Below are 26,471 nucleotides of genomic sequence, written 5' to 3' on the forward strand. Positions count from 1 at the left end.
GGGAGGGCATGGCATTGTTTTGTGGCAGCTGTATAAAAAATGTCCTTTCTAGTGATTGGATCAGACAGTGCACGTTCACATTGTGGTGACCCAGCCTCCATAGGCGCAGAACCTTTCCTCATTCTGATGCCAAGAAATGGAACCTTGCAAAAGCAGTTCTTAGCCAGTCTTCTGTGTTCTAAATGGATTACTTGATAAAACCAGATTATATACAGCAGTATGATGTAGACTAGGGATTCCTTTGAAACATATACGTGCCCCTTGGCATGGTCACCAAAATGGATTCTAGGAAACAAGCAAGAGCAGCTGCAGACCCATCACATATGTCTGCTGGAATCTTACAGCTATGTGTGCACACTGAAAAAGCAGCAGAAGGCATTGTCTCAGGTGTCAGCTACTGCCAGCTATATTATGCCAGGCACAACCCACAATCCTTTGCTCTGGTAATGACAGCCCTGTCCCTGTGAGGTTGGTGGGGTGGAGTTATGTGCTTTATTTACCCACCTCACTGCCAGACTATCTCCGGTGACAGCACACTAAATAGTGGCAGGATAATGGCACATAAGGATGGGCAGGCAAGTAAAGAGTGCACATTGTGCTGATATTGTGTCTGTGCACAGAATATGTTGATGTTATCATGTAGCTGTTCTAGATTTTGCAATAGAGGGTCTTATTTCTTGCAATCTGTGATGGGATGTGAAGTCCAGGATTGATCATTTATAGGATGCTCTGCTGCATGGTAATGTAAATGTTGGTATCCTACATGCTGCGTCATTGCTGTAGGCTGAGCATGGATCTGTGGATAGATCAGCTGTGTTTCTGTTCTCTCACTTTTAATATGACCATGTGGTGCACATGAAATCAAGGGCTTATTATTAAGATTTTAGTCCAGGTTTCCTAAAGACTGAAACATCATTATTAGGAAATTGCATCCATGTTGAAATGTTGCAATAATCAATGTTAAATATTGATAATATATGTGAAGTACACTCTGGTCATCCTCGAAAAAGGTTTGGTTTGTATTATGTTTAGGGCAGGTGCAGACAACCTGTATGTTCTCCATCGGAGAAAAACGGTCCAATAATGCTAAACAGATTCTGATCAGAGATTTCTCTGAGTGTAATCTGTTTTTCTAGGATGTGGAGATTAAAAAAAAACAAAAATCTCCATTCAGACTGTCTGTGAAAATTAGACTGCACTCAGTTGTCATCCGAGTGCGGTCAAATGTTTTCCATGGACCCATAGACATAAATGGGTGAGTACCATCGAATTATTGGAAGCAATTCATGCATGCTGCACAGCCACATAGAATAACATTGATCCAAGAGTGATCCGATGCTTTTGGTGGCACACTCAGACCAAAATTACCTTGTCTGCACGAGCCCTAAGTGTAAGTTGCTGATATGGAAAGTCAGATTAATTATTTATTTGATTTTCACACTGTTAAGTTCTAAAATTAATTACCGTAAGGCTATGTTCCCTCGTTGCGTGTTAAAACGCACACTGAAAACCGGACTCCTTCCCAGAAATCGCGCTTTTTTTTCCGCGCGATTTCACTGCGATTTTACCGCGATTCTGTTCGCCATTTTGCCGCAATTTTCTCAAGCACTTTCCAAGCGATTTGAAGCATCGCTTGGAAAGTGAATGACAGGTTGGTCACACTCGTCAAACATAGTGTTTGACGAGTGTGAGCAGCTTTTTAATATTGAGGCCGCCTATGCGGCATCAATAGTAAAAGATAAAGTGTTAAAAAAAATAAAAAATCGGGGTACATTTACCTTCCGACGTCCCGCGCTGCCATCCCGGACCTCAGCGTTCCCAGTAATGCCTTGCGAGACCTGTGATGACGTTGGTCTCGCGTTACTATAGCGATCTTGCGTGACCGCTAGAGTCACGCCAGACTACGTCATCACAGGACCTTGCCGCAAGGCATTACTGGGAACGCTTAGGCCGGGAATGCAGCGCTGGACGTCGGAAGGTAAATATACCCCGATTTTTTTATTTTTTATTCTTTTTTTTACAGGGGTATGGTACCCAGGGCCTGGAGGACAGTCTCCTCTCCTCCACACCGTGGGTACCAACCGCACATGAGACGCTTAACTTCCCGCATGCTGGGCATAGCCACATGCGGGAAGTAAGCGATTCTCATGCATTCCTATGGGTGCGGAATCGCGGCAATTCTTTGCGATTCCACACAAAAGAATGATCATGCTGCGATTTTTTCCGCGATGCGTTTCCGCCGCGGAAAAAAGCGCAGCATTAGCACAGCATGTGCGGAATGCCATAGGAATGCATGGGGGCGTTCTGTACACGATTTTTAAACGTTTTCGCAGCGTTTTCGCTCTGAAAATCGCGGCAAAAACGCTGAAAAATCGCATCGTGGGCACACAGCCTAAATGAGATTTGTATTTTTAATCAATCCTTTTAGGTCTGTTATGTTGCCCAATTTTGAATGCAGCATAAAGCAGTGAAAATATTCTTTTGTATGCACTATAATTTCTTTTGAACAAGAAAAGGAAAATCCAGTCATGTTGAGGCGGACTCCAATTTTTTCTATTATCCATAAAGCAGTGACTCTCGCTGATTTCAGCAGCCTGCCTCTTATATGTTTTTTATGTAGCAGTTGTGCAACATTTAAAGCCAGCAGTAGGGAAGATATTTTCCCCTTATCACAACAGCACGAGAGAGGGTACGCTAAAGGGAATTGAAACCTGGAGATCAAAAGAAACACCGCTTTACCTAGCGTCAGTGGTTTCTTGTCCCTGTGGGACATACCTGGAAATAACTTCTATGGTGCTGGAGCTTTTCTGAGTCTAAGGTGCAATCTTTTTTTGACTTTCCTTAGAGAACACTGTAAAACTGCAAGTTCGCAGTATAAGACTGGGTTCTCTACTCCCTCAATCTTCTGCTCTCATGCAGGAATTAATTTCTCACGCTGACGGTCCGCCACACCATCTGAATCGCTATTCATATTCCGTTGCTTGTCCTCGCGTCATCCTGGTGTTCCTAGGTTGGCCTGGTGAAGGACTTATGGATGTCTAGTATCTGCAACAGGAAATAAGGAAGTTGATTATGATATCAGACGGCAGAATCAAGGCCCAGACCCAGACTGGTTTGGGATTAAATTATGCGGCAGTTCTACATTAAGGTTGAATTGTTGCATCCTGGCCAATATGCCAATTGATTCAGTTGGAGGCTTTTGGCGATGACAGCAGTAGAGATCTTCCTGATCTTCCCATCCGCACCCAAGCACTCCTCTGGGTTGGTGTGTTATATGTGCTTCTTCGTATTAGCTTAATATTTGCATATTTGTATTTTTGAGGCAAGAGGTACACAGAAAGTCAGCAAGGAAAAATAGCCTTTCTAAATTATATAGCAACAAAAATTTCCACAGTGGTAAGAAAAATCTGGGCACATATCCCTTATTGAAAAAATTAAGTAGAGTTCCCCTACTTCTCATGTCTATAAAATTTGCAGTTAAGGAGAAAGTTTGAAATTCTTTGAAGTCTTTTTCTAAAAAAAAGTTGGTTGTCTTGGCTCTTTTTTTTCTGCCATCTATACCATGAAAGAGGTGAAAGAAAGCAGAGAAGTGTATTCTGACTCAATCTCATCTTCTGATAGCAATATTAATCTTGGTAGCATATATTCCCTCACTGGAATACAGCTTATTCGGGCACTACTGTTAAGGTAGAAGAACCAAAAGAAGACAGGGTCTGTCTAGGTATTATGCTTGATGAGTTAGTTATGTCATAGGAATTGACTAAAATGATACCTTAATATATTTGTTACAATGTCTTACTACAGAGAAATTCATATTTTTCTTATATGTAAGTAACCTGTTCAGGACTATATGCTGGACATTGATCTGCATGAGAATCTGCCTCCAGAGATTATTTTTAATAAAAGGGGGTTGTGACCAGTGGGAGACAAGTAACTAAAGGGCATGTCACACTAAGAGATATCGCTAGCAATATCGCTATAACTTGTGACGTTATAGCGATATTGCTAGCGATATCTCTGTGTCTGATACTTACCAGCGACCCGCTCCCCCGCTGGTTATCGCTGATCGCGCGAGAACGTTCAGGACTGTTTCTCGTCGTCTGCTTCCTGTGGCGCTTCCTGCTGTGAGGACGAGCGACGCGTGGAGCCGGGTGGGAGGACGCAGGATCGCCTAGTGTGACAGGTAAGTAGCGATCCCTGTCCCCAGCGATGTCGCTAGTGAGATCTGCCTATGTGGCAGCTCACTAGCGACCACTTAGCGATGTACCAGCGATCCTGACCGCGTCATATCGCTGGTCGGGATCGCTGGTACATCGCTAAGTGTGACAGTACCTTAACACTGAACAGGAGAACTGAACTTGATCTCCTTACAAACACATTCTCTGCTGCTGTGTTGTTACACTGGCTGCCTGTCAAATGGAACCTGAAGCACAGAGGAACCTGCAGAGTTGTCAGCTATCACTACACACAGATCTGCTGTGAAGTCAGGAGAGCAGAGAGCAGCCATTAGGCAGCACACTGGTAACCATTACATATAATATTATAATAATAATAAATTTTATTTCTATAGCGACATTTCTGAGGGGATTTGTACAGACAATAGACATTACAGCATAACAATAATCACATAGATTATAACAAATACCAAGATGAATGAGGGCCCTGGTCGCAAGCTTATAGTCTATGAGGAAAGAGGTAGACACAATAGGTGGGTGGTAACAATTGCCCTGATTGTTTGGACCAGCCATAATGTTAAGTGAGTAACAGTACAGACACAGAGGGCTAATGGATGCATAAAGCATGTGGGAACATGATGCGGGGAACCTGGTTATGGTAAAACTATTGACTGTGCCACCCAGGGATAGATTAGGTTTATGTGTTGAGGCGGTAGGCCAGTCTGAATAAATGCGTTTTTAGGGCACGCTTAAAATTGTGGGGATTGGGGACTAATCGTATTGACCTGGGAAGTGCATTCCAAAGAATTGGCGCAGCACGTGTAAAGTCTTTAAGACGCGAGTGGGAGGTTCTGATTATTGAGGATGCTAACCTCAGGTCATCAGCAGAACGGAGGGCGCGGTTAGGGTGGTATACTGAAGCAAGGGAGGCGATGTAGGGTGGTGCTGAGCCATGGAGGGCTTTGTGGGTGAGGGTATTAAGTTTGTACTGGATTCTAGAGTGGATGGGTAGCCAGTGTAATGACAGGCACAAGGTAGAGGCATCAGTGTAACGATTGGTGAGGAATATGATCCTGGCTGCAGCATTCAAGACAGATTGGAGAGGGGAGAGTTTGGTAAGAGGGAGACCGATTAGAAGAGAGTTACAATAGTCGAGACGAGAATGAATAAGAGAAACAGTAAGAGTTTTTGCGAAGTCAAAAGTAAGAAAAGGTCGAATTCTAGATCATATTATATCACACTGGTACCATCTCCTTTTCTATACAGTAATCTCTAGAGGCAGATTCCCAGGGAGATCAGTATCTGGCCCATAGTCTGGAACAGCTCATTTACATATAAGAAAAATGTGAATTTCTGTGTATTAAGACATCAAATTACAGATATTAAGGTATAATTTTATTTAGCTTCCTATGTCCTACATGCCAATATTGACGGCTCAGCAGGATTGATTCTACTGACAGATTCCCTTTAAAGAGTAACTGCTTTTTTAGTTTTTGTTTCGTAAATCAACAGTACATGCAAAAATAAGAAACGTTAAAATATATTATATCAGAGAAATCTGCTTTCTCCTCCTGAATTAATATTTCACTCTCAATTCACAGATAAATTGTCAGATACAATCTGTCTTCAGATCTCAATCAAAATTTTTACTTTACTGATATAGAAAATGACAGATGCTTATAAGATTCTATGGAAAGTGGAGGGACAGGCATAAACATACCTTTTGCTAGCCACTCCTTCAAATTCATTGAGGAGAACATTATGCCTCAAAAATTGGTCAGAGGACATGGATTCTAAAGGCCCCGTTAAACATAACGATGTCCCAGCGATCCCACCAACGATCCGACATGGATGGGATCGCTGGGACATCATTAGGCTGGTCGCTGGTGAGCTGTCACATAGACAGCCCCTACAGTGATCAGGACCAGTGAGCAAGCTGGTTTCCAATGTAAACAACGGGTATCCAGGAGCCGCGCGGCTCTTAGTTACCCGATGTTTACGTTGGAAACCAGCGTCGCTGATCGCTGGTCTCTCGCTGCCACACGCAGCGATGCGTGCTGGCCAGCAGGAGACCTACAATCAAAAAATGGTCCAGGACGAAAGGCACGATCAGTGATACTCAGCGGGGGTGCCTGTCGCTGATCCCCGTCACACACAGCGATATCGCTGGAGAGATCGCTGATGCGTCACAAAATCAGCGATCTCGCTGTGTGTGACGGGGCCCTAAGGGTCCTCTGTAAATTTCCTTTGTAAGAGGTTATCTTTTCAAACAGTGTTAGATTAACTTTTGGCTGAAGTTGGAGATAAAATGGAAGGGTTTCCCTTATATTTTGTTACAAAGAAAAAAAATTTGTATCATCCAAAATCATCTCAGCCAAGGCAGAGAGAACACAAATAGCAGTGAATGGAGATTCTCAAGGAAACAAAAAAAAAAGAAAAATAACAGAGCTTCTCTTTAATCAAAAGCCAGACTCGTCCCATAAGGCCACATGCACACATTCAGTATTTGGTGAGTTTTTTACCCCATTTGTAAGCCAAAACGAGGAGTGGGTGAAAAATTCAGAAGTGGTGAAGTGTTTCTATTAGGCCGGGGTCACACTGGCGAGGAATACGGCCGAGTGAGAGGCGCTAAAAGCACGCATTAGACACGGACCAATGATTCTCTATGGGGTCACTCGCACCAGGCGTATATTTCTCATCCGTATTCTACGGTCCGTGCCAATCGCAGCATGCTGCGATTGTCAGCGTACTACGACCATAGTACGCCAATGCAAGTCTATGGGTGCGCAAAAAATACGGATTACACACAGACCACACATGTGACTTGCGAGAAATACGCACCCGATGTCTTTTAGCAAAGCCGGCAATTCAGTGCGCTATACAGTAAACTCACACTGACAGGTTTAATAAAGAAACGAAAGAATACATATAGACACATAGAATACATATATATATATGTCCATTTTGCAAGCCTGCGAGAAAATCTCGCCATACGGATGCCATACGGATTACATACGGATGCTTACATGTGCAAAATACGCGACCACACCTTGATTACGGATGACATACAGAGCACTGTTAAGGGGCCATTCATCCGTATTACGCATGTAAAATACTGACCGTATTTTGCATTGGTTAGTGTGACCCCGGCCTTATACTTTTCCTCCGACTGTTCCACTCCTGATTTTGGCTTACAAATGGTGGGGTAAAAAAATCACCAAATACTGAATGTATGCAGTCTAAATTCCAATGACGCTGCAATTTGAGTAGGAAGGAAACTATTCCACTTCTTTCTGACCTGTAAGGTGATTTCCAACAGTCTGTGGATATTAAATATCATTAAGGCCAGAGTCACACTAAACATATGAAATATCGGTCTGAGTTTCCCTGCCGAGAGTCGCACATGCCAGTGTCATGCGAGTACAATCCGATTTTTCATGCTTTCCACCAGTCTTTCACACTGCTTTTGGGTGACCTTATGCCACTCCTGGTCCAAAAATGTAAGCAGTTCTTCTTTGTTTGATGGCTTGTGACTATCCGTCTTCCTTTTGATTACATTCCAGAGGTTTTCAATGGGGTTCAGGTCTGGAAATTGGGCTGGCCATGACAGGTATTTGATGTGGTTGTCCTTCATTCACACATTGATTGACCTAGCTGTGTGGCATTGCTCATTGTCCTGCTGAAAAAAAACAGTCCTCAGAGCATTGCCTGAGCAGAAAGAATCAACTGTTTTTCCATACATCCTTCGCAAAGATTACCTGCTAAATTCCAGCCTTGCTGAAGCATCACCAGATCATCACCGATCCACCAACAAATTTCACAGTGGGTGCAAGACACTGTGGCTTGTACGTCTCTCCAGGGCTCTGTCTAACCATTAGACGACGAGGTGTTGGGCTAAGCTTAAAATTAGACTCATCAGAAAAGATTACCTTACTCCAGTCTTCTATCGTCCAATCCTTATGGTCTTTGGCAAACTTCAGCCTGGCTCTCTTTTGCTTCTCATTGATGAAAGGCTTTTTTCTAGCTTTACATGATTTAAGACCTGCCTCTAGGAGCCTGTTATGAACTGTTCTTGCCATGCACTTCTCCCCAGCTTCCATTTGCATTCCTTTTGTAGGTCACATGATGTCATTCTGCGGTTGCTGAATAACATTCGAATAAGATGACAGTCATCCAGGGCAGTGAAGAGTTGTTTTCGCCCTCAGCCAGTCTGTAGCTTTGTTGTTCAAAATGTCTGCTGCTTGACCTTGTTGTAATGGACTGCCGTCTTAGAAATTTTAAGGATGGAGGCAACGTGATGTTCACTGTATCCCTCTGCTAGTGAAGCCAGAATTGAGCCCTTCTTTTCCTCACTCAAGACTTTCCTTTTCAACTCCTTTGGCATGGTTATAAGTTATTTTTTCATTCCTATTATTTTTGGGATATTACTAGCTCTTGTTTTGCCATCCAGCGTGTCCTATTGCAAGAGGATTGTGAACACCACAGCAGGGTTTTTTATACTTTCCTTCGTTAAATAAGATTTGGTTCAGGTGATCACCTAATCAGAAGCACATTAAGTAGAATGAGATGTACTCTAGTTGGAATTCAACGGACAGTGGAATGGAATAGCTGTCAGACATGTAGAGAAGCTGATTTTTATAAAACTGTGCAGTGGTCTCTTAATTTTTGCCTCAGCTGTATATACATGTATATTAGATGGATAGATAGAATAAAAGCCGGCAATTCATGTGCCGTGTACAGTAAAATCACAGAGTGACAGGTTAGAATAGATAGAATAGATATATACACATAGAATACATAGATACCATAGATACGGTATAGATGTCAATGACACACACATATATATATATATATTCTGTATATGTATATCTATATTACATAGATAGATGAAAAACTGGCAATTTATCTGCCGTGTACTGTAAAATCAGAGCAGGAGCCGACAGAGCAGAAAAGGCGCATTTCTAAGATGGGCCAATTCTGGCACTTAGCCTTGCTCTTCCTTTGTATCTTTGTATTCTCAGGTGACATCAAGCCCCGAGGTTAGTAATAGAGAGGCATCAATAAGACGCCCCCATTACTAACCCCATAGTCACATTGAATGACACAGACTCCTTTAATAGTCTTAATTAATAAATACTTAAGATGTCGCCCATTCCCCCAATGCCCTCGTCATCTGCAAAAGAGTTAAAAAAACAAATAACAATATTCCTCACCTTTCTGCAGAGATGCCACTAATCATTTGTCCCAGGACGGGTCTAGCTCTGCTACAACTAGATGGCAGGCAGCTTGGTTACATGATGCGACCATACAGCCTGTCATCCAGCAGAGAAACTAAGCACCGTGTGCTCAGTGTCTCCCTATGAACTCTTATTCCCTGTCTGGGGGCACCGCGGCGCTCGCGCTGAAGTTACATAGGTGAAGTGAGTTCAGTGGCTGTGAACTCGCAGGACCTGTCTGATGGCACTGCAAGCAGAGAACCTTCTCACGCTCAGGTTTGTCATCTGTTAACAGAACTATAGGAAGCTTCCACATTACTGGTAGTACAGAGGCTCTGGAAAAGCGAAATGGCTCCTCACTCGCCAAAAGAAATTCAGCATATTCACCGCTCTCAAATCCAAATGCCCCCCCTCCTTTATGAGCCCCACAGTGTAACTAAGCCACATTTGGCATTTCTGAAGCAACGAGAGCCCACCTAACGTACAGGTGCATGCCCCCAGAAGCACGGGTTGGTCGTAACGTACTGGTGACTACAGCATACTGCTCACTACAACTGCAGTTTGCAATTTTCACTTGGCAACATTCATTGCTGCTTGTTTCTGGAAAATACCCATGGAATCAAAATCGTCACTACACCTGTAGATAAATTCCCCAAGGAGGATTGTTTCCAAAATCGGGTCACTTGAGGGGGTTTCTGCTCTTCTAGCAATTAGGGGCTCTGTATATGGAGTCCGCAAACTTTTCTAGGAAAATTTGCGTTCCAGGAGGCAAATAGTGCTCCATTTCTCCCGAGTCTCTCCATATGGCTTAGTAGTACTATATAGCCATATATGGGGTATTGCCACGTTCAGTAGAAATTCTGGGACAAATTTTGGTGCCATTTTTACCCACTTCTTGTGTAAAAATGTAAAATCTGGGGCTAAAACGAAATTTTGGTGGTAAAAAAGTAGCTAGTTTTTCTTCACTGCCCAATGGTATAAAATTCTGTGACACAACCGTGGTATCAATATGATCACTGCATCCATAGATGAATTCATTGAGTGGTGTAGTTTGTAAAATGGGGTCACTTTATGGGGAGTTCTGCTGTTCTGGCACCTCATGGGCTCTCCCAATGGGTCATGGCACCTGCAAACCATAACAGTATAATCTGGCGCTCCTTGCCTTCTGAGCTTTGCACTGTGCCTGAAAAGTATTTCCCGATTACATGTAGGGTATTGGCGCACTCAGGAAAATATAGACCTCAGTTTGTTGTATAAAAAATTCCTATTAGCCCTTCGAAAAATTAAAAACTTGGGGCTAAAACATAATTTTAGTGGTAAAAATGTAATTTATTCATTCTTCACCGCTCAGTGGTATAAAATTCTGTGAGGCACATGTGGTGTCAATATGATCACTGCACCACTAGATTTATTCATTGGGGAGTGCAGTTTGTAAAATGAGTTCACGTATAGGGGGTTTCTATTCTTCTGTCACATCAGGGGCTCTGCCAATGTGACAATGCATCTTCAAACCTATCCAGCAAAATTTGAACTCCAATATTTATTTATTTTACTCATTTATATAGCATCATTAATTCCACCGCGCTTTACAGACATTATCGGCAGTGTCCCTGATGGGGCTCGCAATCTAAATTCCCTATGTCTATGGAATGGGGAGGAAACGGAGTACCCGGAGGAAACCCACACAAACACGGGGAGAACATACAAACTCCTTGCAGATATTGTCCTTGGTGGGATTTGAACCCAAGACCCCAGTGCTAACTACTGAGCCACCATGCTGCCCAATATGGCACCTCTTCCCTTCTGAGCCTTGCAATGTGCCTCAAAAGTAGTATTCCCCCACATATGGGGTATCGACGTACGCAGGATAAATTTCATAACAAACTGTTTGGTGCAATTTCTCCTGTTACCCTTATGAAAATGCAAAATTTGGGACCAAAATAACATTTTTGTGGGGAAAATGTGATTTTTTTTTTTTTTTCCAGAGCTCAATGTTATAAACTTCTGTGAAGCACCTGGGGGTTCAAGGTGCTCTCCACACATCTAGGTACATTCCTTGAGGTGTCTAGATTCCAAAATGAGGTAATTTGTGAGTGGTTTCTTCTGTTTAGGCACATCAGGAGCTCTCAAATTGGGGCATGACGTCCTCTAATTATTCCAGGAAATTTTACATTCAAAAAGCCAAATGACGCTCCTTCCCTTCCGAGCCCTGCTGTACGCCAAAACAGTAGTTTTCTCCCTCATATTGGGTATCAGCGTACTCAGGAGAAATTGCACAACAAATTGTATGGTGCTTTTTCTCCTGTTACCCTTATGGAAATGCAATATTCTGTGCTGAAAACAAAATTGTGGGGAAAATTGTGAAGCACCTGAGGGTTCAATGTGCTCACCACACATCTAGATCAGTTCCCTGAGGGGTCTAGTTTACAAAATGGTTTCACTTGTGGGGGATTTTCATTGATTATAAACATCAGGGGCTCTCCAAACGCGACATGGCATCCGACAATTATTCCAGCAAATTTTGCATTCAAAAAGTCAAATGGTGCTCCTTTCCCTCCGAGATCTGCCCTGCGCCCAAACAGTGGTTTTCTTCCTCATATGGGGTATCTGCATGTTTAGGAAAAATTACACAACAATTTTTTTAGTCCATTTTTTCCTGTTACCCTTGTCAAAATAAAAAAAAATTGGATCCGAAGTGAATTTTTTGTGAAAAAAAAGTTAAATATGAATTTATTTTGAAAAAAAAAAAAATCCCTGTGAAGCACCTGAAGGGTTAATAAACTTCTTGAATGTGGTTTTGAGCACCTTGAGGGGTACAGTTTTTAGAATGGTGTCACTTTTGGGTGTCCTCTATCAAAGTGACTTCAAATGTGATGTGGTCCCTAAAAAAAATGGTTTTGAAAATTTTGCTGAAACTTTTAACCCTTATTACTTCCTAACAAAAAATTGCTCTGATGTAATAAAATAGACATGTGAGAAATGTTATTTATTAACTATTTTGTGTAACATATCTCTGTGATTTAAGGGCATGAAAATTCAAATTTGAAAAATTGCGATATTTTAAAAATTGTCGCCAATTTTCCATTGTTTTCATAAATAAACACAAATCATACTGAAGAAACTTTACCACTATCGTCAAGTACAATGTCACGAAAAAACATTCTCAGAATCACCGAGATCAGTTGAAGCGTTACAGAGTTATTACCACATAAAGTGACAGTGGTCAGGATTGTAAAAATTGGCCCGGTCATTAACGTGCAAACCACCTTCGGGGGTAAAAGGGTTAATCAAGTTTCTAAAATATAAAAAAAAAAACTTAAAATGGAAACACAAAATCTTGGTAAATCTGGCATCAAGAGATTTGATGGACGCTACTATCGCATCCCTACGCATGCAGAATGCAAAAAACATCGTCTGAGTAGCTATTCTGGGAAATTCTCAGATTCTACACCTTCAATTTGTGTTCTTCCTTTTGGAATCTCCATTGTACCATGTGAATTCAAAAAAGGTTGTTGCTTAAATGGTGGATCACTTAAGGAAACTTGCAAGGAAGTTTCAAACCTTTTTGTAGGAGAATTTCAGGAAACAGTCAGGTGTCACCTACCCAGAGCCATAGGTATTTTGTACAAGCTAGGATGGTTAATGCTGGAAAAAAATTCTGATTCCCCCTCGGGGCTCTTTCACACGTCCTGATATTTCTTGTATCAGAAAAAACATTACCGGAGATATCAGTGTCCGTGTGTGTAATACTTGTGGAAACCGTGTGCCACTCGTGTTCCGTATCAGTACCACACGAACCAAAAGAATGCTAGTGTTAGATTAAGTTTAGTGCTGGTAGTGTTATATTAGGGTTAATTTTTTTGTTAGGCAGGTGAATAAAGCAATGGCCTGCAGAAAAATTCAGCATGGAAAAAGCGTACAGCCTTCTTTGTTCCGGAAGCTCCAGCAGTGAAATTGAATCTAAGAAAGTCAGTGAGACTATATCTCAATCTGCAGTTGCAGAAAGAAAAAGTTACAAAAAGCTAGAAATTGAACTTCTAGAAATATAGATGGAAGCATAGTTTAAGTTAAAAAGGGTTGTCCAGGCTTTTCACAAAAGTCTGTAGTCTCTCTATGTAACTTGTAGACTTGTGAATCCTCACATCTTGTGCACAGTGTACTTTCAGTGTTCTCTGGTGCCGGCGATGTGGCCACAAGTATGTGTTAGGCCGGGGTCACACTAACCGACGCAAAATACGGTCTGTAGTTTACAGGCGTAATACGGATGAATGACCCCTAAATAGTGCTCCGTATGTCATCCGTAAGCAAGGTGTGGTCGCGTATTTTGCGCATGTAAGCATCCGTATGTAATCCGTATGACATCTGTATGCTGAGATTTTCTCGCCGGCTTGCAAAATGGACATATAATGGAGCCCTATGACAGGTTTTATAACACAAAAGAAAGAATAGATATAGACACATATATATATGTATTCTAATATATATATATATGTCATTGAGACACATATACACTCACTGGCCACTTTATTAGGTACACCATGCTAGTAACGGGTTGGACCCCCTTTTGCCTTCAGAACTGCCTCAATTCTTCGTGGCAGAGATTCAACAAGGTGCTGGAAGCATTCCTCAGAGATTTTGGACCATATTGACATGATGGCATCACACAGTTGGCGCAGATTTGTCGGCTGCACATCCCTGATGCGAATCTCCCGTTCCACCACATCCCAAAGATGCTCTATTGGATTGAGATCTGGTGACTGAGGAGGCCATTTGAGTACAGTGAACTCATTGTCATGTTCAAGAAACCAATCTGAGATGATTCGAGCTTTATGACATGGCGCATTATCCTGCTGAAAGTAGCCATCAGATGCCTGTTCTTAGCTGAGAGGAGTGGTACCCAGTGTGGTCTTCTGCTGCTGTAGCCCATCTGCCTCAAAGTTCGACGCACTGTGCGTTCAGAGATGCTCTTCTGCCTACCTTGGTTGTAACGGGTGGCAATTTGAGTCACTGTTGCCTTTCTATCAGCTCGAACCAGTATGCCCATTCTCCTCTGACCTCTGGCATCAACAAGGCATTTCCGGCCACAGAACTGCCGCTCACTGGATTTTTTTTCTTTTTCGGACCATTCTCTGTAAACCCTAGAGATGGTTGTGCGTGAAAATCCCAGTAGATCAGCAGTTTCTGAAATACTCAGACCAGCCCTTCTGGCACCAACAATCATGCCACGTTCAAAGGCACTCAAATCACCTTTCTTCCCCATACTGATGCTCGGTTTGAACTGCAGGAGATTGTCTTGACCATGTCTACATGCCTAAATGCACTGAGTTGCCGCCATGCGATTGGCTGATTAGAAATTAAGTCTTAACACACAGTTGGACAGGTGTACCTAATAAAGTGGCCAGTGAGTGTATATTTATATGTCACAGAGTTCTTCATAGTAAAGTAGCCGCTAATTCAATTGCCGGCTTTTGTCAAATCATTCCCCAACCCAACATGAAATGACACATGGTTTACATAAAGTAAACCATTTCATTTCATGTTTTTTTTGTATGTCTTTCATTATTAATTAGATGAGGGTTGATGTGTAAAATTTGGGAGGTGTAGGTGTTAATTTAAGGGGTTAATTAGTTGTAAAAAAAAGTGTGGGCTCCCGCGGTAATTTGTCAATGCGGGACCCCACACATTTTTTTACAACGAATTAACCCCTTAAATTAACACCTACACCTCCCAAATTTTACACATCAACCCTCATCTAATTACTAATGAAAGACATACAAAAAAACCATGAAATGAAATGGTTTACTGTATGTAAACTATGTGTCATTACAGTTGTGGCCAAAAGTATTGACACCCCTGCAATTCTGTCAGATAATACTCAGTTTCTTCCTGAAAATGATTGCAAACACAAATTCTTTGGTATTATTATCTTCATTTAATTTGTCTTAAATGAAAAAACACAAAAAGAATTGTCCTAAAGCCAAATTGGATATAATTCCACACCAAACATAAAAAAGAGGGTGGACAAAAGTATTGGCACTGTTCGAAAAATCATGTGATGCTTCTCTAAAGACCTGAATGTTCCTGTGTCTACCGTGCGCAGTGTCATCATGAAGTTTAAAGCCCATGGCACTGTGGCTAACCTCCCTAGATGTGGACGGAAAAGAAAAATTGACAAGAGATTTCAATGCAAGATTGTGCGGATGTTGGATAAAGAACCTCGACTAACATCCAAACAAGTTCAAGCTGCCCTGCAGTCCGAGGGTACAACAGTGTCAACCCGTACTATCCGTCGGCGTCTGCATGAAAAGGGACTGTATTGTAGGAGACCCAGGAAGACCCCATTTCTTACCCCGAGACATAAAAAAGCCAGGCTGGAGTTTGCCAAAACGTACCTGAAAAAGCCTAAAATGTTTTGGAAGAATGTTCTCTGGTCAGATGAGACAAAAGTAGAGCTTTTTGGGCAAAGGCATCAACATAGAGTTTACAGGAGAAAAAAAGAGGCATTCAAAGAAAAGAACACGGTCCCTACAGTCAAACATGGCGGAGGTTCCCTGATGTTTTGGGGTTGCTTTTCTGCCTCTGGCACTGGACTGCTTGACCGTGTGCATGGCGTTACGAAGTCAGAAGACTACCAACAAATTTTGCAGCATAATGTAGGGCCCAGTGTGAGAAAGCTGGGTCTCCCTCAGAGGTCATGGGTCTTCCAGCAGGACAATGACCCAAAACACACTTCAAAAGCACTAGAAAATGGTTTGAGAGAAAGCACTGGAGACTTCTGAGGTGGCCAGCAATGAGTCCAGACCTGAATCCCATAGAACACCTGTGGAGAGATCTAAAAATGGCAGTTTGGAGAAGGCACCCTTCAAATATCAGGGATGTGGAGCAGTTTGCAGAAGAATGGTCTAAAATTCCAGCAGAGCATTGCAAGAAACTCATTGATGGTTACTGGAAGCGGTTGGTCGCAGTTATTTTGGCTAAAGGTTGTGCAACCAAGTATTAGGCTGAGGGTGCCAATACTTTTGTCTGGCACATTTTTGGAGGTTTGTGTGAAATGATAGATGTTTTTCTTTTTGCTTCATTCTCTTTTGTGTTTTTTCATTTAACACAAATTAAATGAAGATAATAATACCAAAGAATTTGTGTTTGCAATCATTTTCAGGAAGAAACTGAGTATTATCTGACAGAATTGCAGGGGTGTCAATACTTTTGGCCACAACTGTGTATATATATATACCGTATATACTCGAATATAAGCCGAGATTGTCAGCCCGTTTTTTTGGGCTGAAAGTCCCCCTCTCGGCTTATATTCGAGTCATATACACCGGGGGGTCAGAGGGGGAGGGGGGGCGGGGGTGTCAGGTCATACTTTCCCGTCCTGAAGCTGTCTCTTGAGCCCCCAGCTTCTCCCCGTGCTCTCTCTTCCTGCCTTCAGCGGTCACGTGGTGCCGCTCATTAAAACTCATGAATATGCACATATTCATGAGTTTTAATGAGCGGCACCACGTGACCGCTGAAGGCAGGAAGAGAGAGCGCGGAGAAGCTGGGGGCTCAAGACACAGCGTCAGGACGGGTAAGTATAGCGATACTCACCTGTTCTGCGTCCATGGCTGTTTGCTGCTGTCTGTCATCGGTCAGTGACTTCAGACAGCAGAGGGCGCGGTGACGTGATTAGTGCGCGCCGCGCCCCCTGCAGTCTGAACGTCACTGACTGATGACGTTGCAGATAGCGGTGAGCAGCCATGGACGCAGGACAGGTGAGTATCTGACACCCAGCGACGGAGAGGTGAGTATGTCATTTTTTTTATTTTTACATGCAGCAGCAGCAGCACATGGGGGAATAATCTTTAGGAGCTTCTAATGGGGGCAGTATATGGGGAACAATATGGAGCTTCTAATGGGGGCAGTATATGGGGGAACAATATGGAGCTTCTAATGGGGGCAGTATATGGGGGAACAATATGGAGCTTCTAATGGGGGCAGCATATGGGGGAACAATATGGAGCTTCTTATGGGGGCAGTATATGGGGGAACAATATGGAGCTTCTAATGGGGGCAGTATATGGGGGAACAATATGGAGCTTCTAATGGGGGCAGCATATGGGGGAACAATATGGAGCTTCTTATGGGGGCAGTATATGGGGGAACAATATGGAGCTTCTAATGGGGGCAGCATATGGGGGAACAATATGGAGCTTCTTATGGGGGCAGTATATGGGGGAACAATCTATGGAGCTTCTTATGGGGTCAGTATATGGGGGAATAATCTATGGAGCTTCTTATGGGGGCAGCATATGGGGGAATAATCTATGGAGCATTTCCCACCCTAGGCTTATACTCGAGTCAATAAGTTTTCCCAGTTTTTTGTGGCAAAATTAGGGGGGTCGGCTTATACTCGGGTCGGCTTATACTCGAGTATATACTATATATATATATATATATATATATATATATATATATGTGTGTGTGTCTCAATGACATATATGTATGTATTCTATGTGTCTATATCTATTCTTTCATTTCTTTATTAAACCTGTCAGTGTGAGCTTACTGTATAGCGCACTGAATTGCCGGCTTTTCTAAAGGACATTGGGTGCGTATTTCTCGCAAGTCACATGTGTGGTCCGTGTGTAATGCGTATTTTTAGCGCACCCATAGACTTGCATTGGCGTACTACGGGCGTAGTGCGCTGACAATCTCAGCATGCTGCGATTGGCACGGACCGTAGAATACGCCCGAGAAATATACGGCTGTTGGGAGCAAACCCATAGAGAATAATTTGTCCGTGTGTAATGCGTGATTTTAACGCCTCTCACTCGTCCGTATTCCTCGCCAGTGTGACCCCGGCCTTATGCATCATTCTGGACGCATTTCTTTTAGATGCGTGCAGCCTCTCTAAATTCAATTGCACTGGTGAACCCTCACACTGTGTGGTGTGCACAATGTGAGGATTCACAAGTCTGCAGTTACATAGAGTGACTACAGACTTGTGAAAAGTCTGGAAATCCCTTTTAAAGTTAAACGGGTTGTCCGGTCTCAGAATAATTCTTCTTAATCATGACTGTATGCTCTGTGTAAGTGAGAAGTCACAAGACCACAAGTATGCACTTCGCAGTCAGGTGCCGACTATTCTCATTCAAATTATGAAAGGACTTGTGAATCCTCACATCTCGTACACCGCGCACTTTCAGTATTCAGCGGTGCCATCGATGAGACCGAGAGGTCATATGACCATAAGTATGCGTTATGCATCATTCCTTCCACATTCCAACTAGACGTTCTTGGCCTTGCTAAATTCACTTCCACTGGAGATCCCTCACACCGTGCGATGCACTCTCATGAATTACCTGTAGGCTCTGTGTCACAAGACCACAAGTTTGCACTTCGCAGTCAGGTGCCGACTATTCTCATTCAAATTCTCTTCTGTTGAGAGAAGCCATAAGGGCTCAGTCTTATTCTGTGGCCCAGTGCGCATCTGCTATTATTTTCTCATTCCGATTTGGCATGCGAAAACAATCACAGCAACCTGCGAATAGCTGCTAGAATCGGATCACACGCACCGATTCAAGTCGGCTATCACCTGAGTGCAATGCGAATTAATTTCTCTGTCTTCTCAACACCTGTGCTCCTATTCTCTCAAGCCAGAGGATTGGAGCACAGAGCACTGACACACTCTGATCATGCTCGCAGCAGAGCTGGCGCCGAGTGTCATTAGCATCCGACGCTATACGCTAGTATCACTCTGGCCTAAGACTAGTCGGCATATTTCCACAAGTATGACCTACCTACTTGCATAGGGCCTGTAGGAGAATTATGACAAGTGTTCTCACACACTGTTATGACTCAAAAGTCTGTAGGCCAGACCTGGGCAAAAGTGTGGCCCATGGGCCACATCCAGCCATGTGGCTGTCCCAGTCCGGCTCACGGACCGAGACAGCCATGGGGCTGGAAACCAGAGGCGCACTGTCCCAACCCGCTTGCTGTCTCTGTTGTCTCCATAGGCGCTGACTGCATTGGTGGAGTAGAGACCTCCAGCCACTTCCTCCACCAATCTGCTTGTGAAACAGCGATGCGATGACATCATTTCATCGGAATGCCAGTGCACCGGAGGCAGAGAGAGAAGTAGAGCGTCGGGGAACGGGACCGAGGTGAGTATGTGGTGTTTTCTTTTTTTCATGTGTATGGGATGTTTGGGTGGGCATGGGGAGGCTATGGGGGTGACATGCTGCACATGGTGCTGCATATGTTGGTGACTTGCTGCTGCTTATGGAAGTTCCAAAAACAGGAAGCTGTCACCAGATTGCTGAGGAGGCAGGTGGTTGAAAACCCTCAATTGACTGCAGCAATATTTGGAGGCAGTGTACTGTATACTGAAGTTTCAGACCACCAAGACTTAAGGGTATGAAACACTAAGAGATATCGCTAGCAATATCGCTATAACTAGTGACGTAGCAGCGATATTGCTAGCGATATCTCTGTGTGTGATACTTACCTACGACCGGCACCCCCGCTGGTTATCGCTGATCGCGCGAGAACGTTCAGGACTGTTTCTCGTCGTCAGCTTCCTGTGGCGCTTCCTGCTGTGAGGACGAGCGACGTGTGGAGCCGGGCGGGAGGACGCAGGATCGCCTGGTGTGACAGGTAAGTAGCGATCCCCGACCCCTGCGATGTCGCTGGTGAGATCTGCCTGTGTGGCAGCTCACTATCGACCACTTAGCGATGTACCAGCGATCCTGACCGCGTCATATCGCTGGTCGGGATCGCTGGAACATCGCTAAGTGTGACAGTACCTTTAGTGTCAGAAGAAGTCCTGGAACATCCTGAATTGGCCTGTAATATTTGTCTGACTTGAACCTAATAGAATATCTTTGCTGGGATTTGAAGAAAGTGGTTGCAGCACACAACCCAAGAGTATTAGGCCATGGGCACATGTTGCGGATTCTGCTGCGGATCCGCAGAGTTTCAGGCTCTGCGGGTCCGCAGCAGATTTAGCTGCGTTGTACAGTACCATTGTTTTCAATGGTAAACTGAAAAACGTTGTGCACATGCTGCGGATTTTTCCGCTCGGATTTGCTGCGGGTTCAAATCCGCAGCATGTCCATTCTTTGTGCGGATTCCGCTGCGGTTTCACACCTTCTCCATTGTAGAGGTGTGAAACCGCAGGGCTAAACCGCAGGCTAATCCGCAGGTAAACTGCAGGTCTTTTGACCTGCGGATTTTCCCATATCCGCAGCACCTAAAACTACATGTGCACATAGCCTTAGAGAACTGAAGGTCATTGTCCATGCCGAATGGGCTAAGATCCTGCAGGAACAATGCAAGAAGCTAGTGTCTGGTGTGCATCATGTTTCAAAAAAGCCAACAGGGCCTTTCTAAGTACTAAAAATGCTTGTCATGAAGAGGATGAATAATTCTCAGACTGCAGTGTTCAGTAAAAGTGGCATTTTGTGATGAATTTGGTGAAACCACTTGTTATATTAGATATGTTGAAATATTTATATACTTCTTGTTTCTTTAGTTTTGTTTAGGGCCCTCATTCCTCTTGGTATTTGTTATAATCTACTGTATGTGATTATTGTTATGCTGTAATGTCTATTGTCTGTACAAATCCCCTCTGAAATGTAAAGTGCTGCGGAATATGTCGGCGCTATAAAAATAAAATTTATTATTATTATTATTTAGTTTATTGCAAACAGAACAAAGTTTGTATGTTTTGCTAATAAATTTAATTTACAATGGGAGGTGAATACGTTTCTATCTTGATAGACATCATAAATGGACATGTCAGCAGAATCTCTCAGCATTACAGTCTTAAGATTTGGCCCATAACATCAAACAACCATTTCTGAATCTAAAATTAAGATATTACGCTCGTTTTTACATCCTATGGTGCAAAAGGAGCCTTCTTTAAGTTACTCCTAATTCATTCCCAGCTACACCTTCTGTGAACATGAAGTCTTATCTGGATAATCCTCAACAGCTGATATCGCATATTCTCTTGCTGACCATCCTCTACCGGTATCTCATGTCTTGTTACTCCCTTGCTTGAGCGAACCGCAATAAAGCATTCATTACCACTTTCATATTATATTCATGAATGAAAGGCCATAAAGCAATTTGTTTCACCACTTTATATACCTGTAATTGGAGATTTTTTGTTCAACAATGTCATCATTATAGCTCTCGAGTATCAGGCTATGAGGATAATGTTCAGAAATCAATTGCCTATGGTATAGTGTGAATGGTACTGAGCACATTAACAATGCAAATTGCAACTGGAACCAAAACTGTTTACTTTTTTATTAGACAGCATTTACTTACAGTGTAAAGTCAAAATAAAATCTGGGGACCTCATGCTGAATTATCACACTTTGTTTAGTAAAGGCGAACCATGAAAAATCAGATTTTGTTATATATTTTTTAGATTGTCTGAACATTTATCAGCAATGGAAACAGGATCAGAAAATGGGTCATTTTCTCATTGCAGTTGTTTTATACCTAAACAACAAAGCATGTTCATATTAATGGGGAGTAGGCTGCTGCCAGACTACCCTGGAAGTGGAAAAATTACAAAAGTACGATACTTTCAGGTTTTGGGTTTTTTTTTAGTTAGCGATCCAAAAAAAAGTTTTGGTATATTTTCCGTCCCAAAAAATGGACATTCATCAGATACTACAAAAAAATAATTGCAAAATCAATATGCGGTACATATATGGAAACAAATAAGAGATATGTACAATAGAAAGATAAATACAATAGAGAAAACGTGACTTGGATAACACTTCCTGGCAATGGTATAAGTTGATCAAAAGTTTGATAGAGAGCATATCCTATATATCGTGCATGTGACATTAAAAGAAACTCTGGAACTGGCTTATTTACCAAAAGAATAAACGATTGACTCACTGTGCTACTCTGCTTCCATAATTCTCATTCGCTTCTATGGAAGTTATGGACAGTGTCAGCCTGCTCAACTGTTTCTTTAGCTCCAACTACTTGTGGCCAGCGCATGGTGGCACACATTCCTGTCCCAGCCATGAATGCCTGAGATGGGAATCTCCTTTCATATAATTATATTTAAATAGATTCAATACATGTTTGATTTTTTCAACATCAACATTTGGGGGCACAGCCCTGTGGGTCTATACCCTGTTACTAGGAGTCTGACACTGTAGAATATCAAGTCCCCCACCCAGTGGGCTGTACCCTCTCCTCTAAGGCTAGTTTCACACTAGCGTTTGGAGGCGCACGCTCGGCGTGAAGCTCCACCCCCTGCTGCGTCTCCTCCGGTCAGCTCCGCCTATGGGCGCATGACGCTGCATGCGACCTGCGTACCGTATCTTTAGCATTGGGTACGCAGGCCGTGCGCAGGTATGCTTTTGCTGGCGCATGCATCCTTCTGACGCTGCGCCAGGCGCACCAAAACGCAACACGGTGCGTTTGAGAATCCACAAAGAAACTCCTATAGAGGGCGTCCGCCTTAACATTCTTAGTGCCCGGAAGAAAGGAGACCACAAAATTAAAATGCGTGAAAAACAAGGCCCACCTAGCCTGTCTAGGATTCAATCGTTTGGCTAATTCAAGATAGATCATGTTCTTATGGTCGGCGAGGACCACAACTTGATGTCTGGCTCCCTCCAACGAATGTCTCCACTCTTCAAATGCCCACCTCATAGCCAACAATTCCCGATTCCCCACATCATAGTTACGTTCAGATGGGGAAAAGAAGGCACAGGGATTCATCTTAGAGGTGCAGGATCTCTTTGAAACAAAACGGCTCCTGCACCAATCTCAGAAGCATCTATCTCCACATGAAATGGGAGTGAAACATCAGGTTGCTGTAAGGCAGGAGCAGCAGTGAATCTCCGCTTAAGCTCCTGAAACGCCGAGACTTCCTCTGGAGACCAATTCACCACATCAGCGCCCTTTTTGGTCAGGTCCGTCAGTGGTTTAACAATACCAGAAAAATTACTTATGAATTTACGGTAGAAATTAGCAAAACCCAAAAACTTCTGGAGAGCCTTCAAAGTGAGCTGAACCCAATCATAAATGGCCTGGACCTTGGCCGGGTCCATTTCAATAGCAGACGGGGACAAATACCAAAAACAAAATCTTTTGTACGCCAGAGACATTTCGATCCCTTAACGTACAAAGCATTTTCTCTCGAAATCCGGAACACAGTCTGAACATGTTCCACATGAGAATCCCAATCACTGGAAAAAAATCAAGATATCATTCAAATAAACGGTCAAAAACTTATCCACAAAGTCCCGGAAAATATCGTTCATGAAAGATTGGAAGACGGAAGGGGCATTAATGAGCCCAAAAGGCATCATTAGGTACTCAAAATGTCTCTCAGGGGTATTAAGCGCCATCTTCCATTCATCCCCGTGCTTGATGCGAATAAGATTATACGCCCCCCTAAGGTCAAGCTTGGCAAACCAACTAGCACCTTTAACTCTGGAAAATAAATCAGATATCAGGGGTAACGGATACTGATATTTAACAGTGATTTTATTAAGAGACGAAAGTCAGTACATAGCCTTAATGAGCCATCTTTCTTGGTCACAAAAAAACTGTACCTAAAGGTGAAGAGGATGGTCTGATATGACCCTTCTCCAATGACTCCTTGATATAAGATCGCATAGCATCATGTTCAGGTACAGATAAGTTGAAAAGCCAACCCTTAGGAAATTTACAACCGGGCACTAACTCGATCACGCAATCATAACTCCTATGAGATGGCAAAGACGCGGACTTACTCTCACTAAATACATCAGAAAAATCAGCCAAATAGTCAGGAACATCATGAGACTGGGGAGAGGTGGAGAAAACAGGAGTGTCACTAAGAACACATTGACAACCCCAACTAACCACAGACACAGATGTCCAATCCAAAACAGGATTATGGGTTTGAAACCAAGGAAGACCCAGTACAATAATGTCATGTAAATTATGCAACACCAAAAATTTACAGGTCTCTTGGTGGTTCGGGGCTACCCGCATTATCACCTGGGTCCAAAGCTGGGGTTTATTCTCTGCCAAAGGGGTAGCATCAATACCCTTTAAAGGAATAGGAGTCCGCAGGGGTACCATGAGAAAACCACAATGTTTGGCAAAGTCAAAATCCATCAGGTTCAGGGCTACTCCTGAATCAACAAAAGCCTTAGCAGAAAATGAAGATAAGGAGCAGATCAAGGAAACCACCAAAAGGAATTTAGGCTGTACACTGCCCTCAGCAAATGAGTGAGCAAAATGTTTTTTCCGCTTAGGGCAGACAGAAATAGTATGAGAGGCGTCCCCACAAAAGAAGCATAACTTATTACGCCTTCTAAACTCTTGACGTTGTGCCCTAGACAAAACCCTATCACATTGCATGGCTCAGAAGTTTGTTCGAAAGGCAGCACCGCCTCTCGCATAGTTTTACGTTCACGTAAACGTCGATCAATTTGAATGGCTAATGACCGAGTCGTTAAGACCAGAGGGGACAGGAAATCCCACCATAACATCTTTTACGGTTTCTGCCTGACCTTTCCGAAAAAGCTGCTAGGGCGTCATCGTTCCATTTAGTAAGGACCGCCCACTATCGGAAATTTTGACAATATAACTCTGCCGCTTCCTGACCCTGGTTCAATGCCAATAAAGTTTTCCCAGCTTGATCAATAACATTAGGTTCATCATACAACAATCCCAGAGCTTGAAAAAACACATCCACATTAGCCAGAGTAGGATCCCCACGTGTCAGAGAAAAAGCCCATTCCTGGGGGTCGCCGCACAACAGGGAGATGACAATTTGAACCTGCTGCACAGAGTTCCCCAAGGAATTAGGTTTCAAGATAAAAAACAGTTTACAATTATTCTTAAAGTTCAAAAATTTAGACCGGTCCCCAGAAAATACATCAGGAATAGGGATTTTTGGTTCTACAGCAGACGATTGAGTGACATAGGCAGAAATTCCCCGCACTTCAGCAGCGAGCTGCTCAACACGATCGGACAACTGCTTAGTCTCTATTAAAGAAAAAATCCTCCTACGGCCCCCAGAGAAAAAGGAAAAAATATATAAAAAATTCTGACTTTTTTTTTTTTCTTTTTACAATTTTTCCCTTCTTTAGAGTATCCTAGAATTACAGTTTAGGCTGGTGATTCTGTTATGATTAGGTAACCTAGGAGGATAGCCGGGAAATAAGCTAGGCAACCAGAACACCAGAAAGGTTGTCAACTTAGCGGATTGCAGACCCCTAAACCTAACAACACAACTAGAATTAGCCGTGGGACGTACCTACGATGCCCTAGACGCCTCGGCACAGCCAAAGAGTTAACTAAGCCTGAAGCAAGAAAGGGGAAAGCTAAACTGCCCCGGAGCAGAACCCCAAAGAAATAGATAGCTGTTGTGAACTCATTTTCTGGTCTGCCTCTGGTTTCTGGTGAGGGAGCTGGTTGTGCTGAGTTGTGAGTTCTCTTTCCGGGCTCCCTCTGGTGGCAGGAGGTAGCGAAGCTGATCTAATTAACAGAGACCTGCCACCTGATAATGAGGAAGAGGATTGGACATCTGGAGTCTCAGACTGGATTTAAGACAGCCGACTCCCTATTCCCATGCTGGTGATTTTTTCCTGCCTCCTGAGGTCTTAGTTTCCAGCTCAGTTCCTGCCTTCTCAAGCTAAGTTGTCTTTGCTAATTTTCACATTTGATTTGGTTTGGTCTATTCAGTTTTTTGTGTGATCAGCCAGCCCCGGCTGGGGCTGTGCTGAATTTCCACTCTTATGTCACTGTATGTGCCAGTTTACTTTTTGGCCCTTATTAGATTGGCCTCTTTTTGCTCTGTTCTCAGAATATGCCAGAGTGCTGATATAGTGGGAGAAGTCTAGTGACTTCAGGGTATTTTTTTGCTATCAGAAGTGTTGGACATTTTTGCAGGGTTTTTTGGCGTGATTGCAGACAGTATCTTTCCTTTCCTGTCCTTTCTAGCTAGTGTAGGCCCCATCATTTGCTCAGCCTATTTTCCTACCTGTGTTCGTGTTTTCATCTTGTCTCACTGTCAATACATGTGTGGGGGCTGTCTATTCTTTTGGGGTCTGCTCTGTGG

General features: G+C 43.1%; 1 protein-coding gene across 4 annotated transcripts in view; it reads left to right on the top strand.

Annotated features, from left to right (window-relative positions):
- The window catches only part of FAM217B (family with sequence similarity 217 member B), an 85,473-nt gene that overhangs the window by 37,607 nt on the left and 21,395 nt on the right, over nt 1-26,471 (top strand). The window contains exon 1 of one of the 4 annotated variants that reach the window (XM_073582486.1): nt 399-575. The exons of the other annotated variants lie outside the window; for them this stretch is intronic. Coding sequence (XP_073438587.1) covers nt 568-575 — 8 coding nt within the window. The 5' untranslated portion in view covers nt 399-567. Of the gene's footprint in view, nt 1-398; nt 576-26,471 lie in introns of those variants that run through there. 4 annotated transcript variants of the gene reach the window in all.

This window comes from Dendrobates tinctorius, unplaced genomic scaffold, assembly GCF_039654945.1.
Source record: "Dendrobates tinctorius isolate UK_male_01 unplaced genomic scaffold, ASM3965494v1 ptg000071l, whole genome shotgun sequence".
Classification (NCBI taxonomy): Eukaryota; Metazoa; Chordata; class Amphibia; order Anura; family Dendrobatidae; genus Dendrobates; species Dendrobates tinctorius.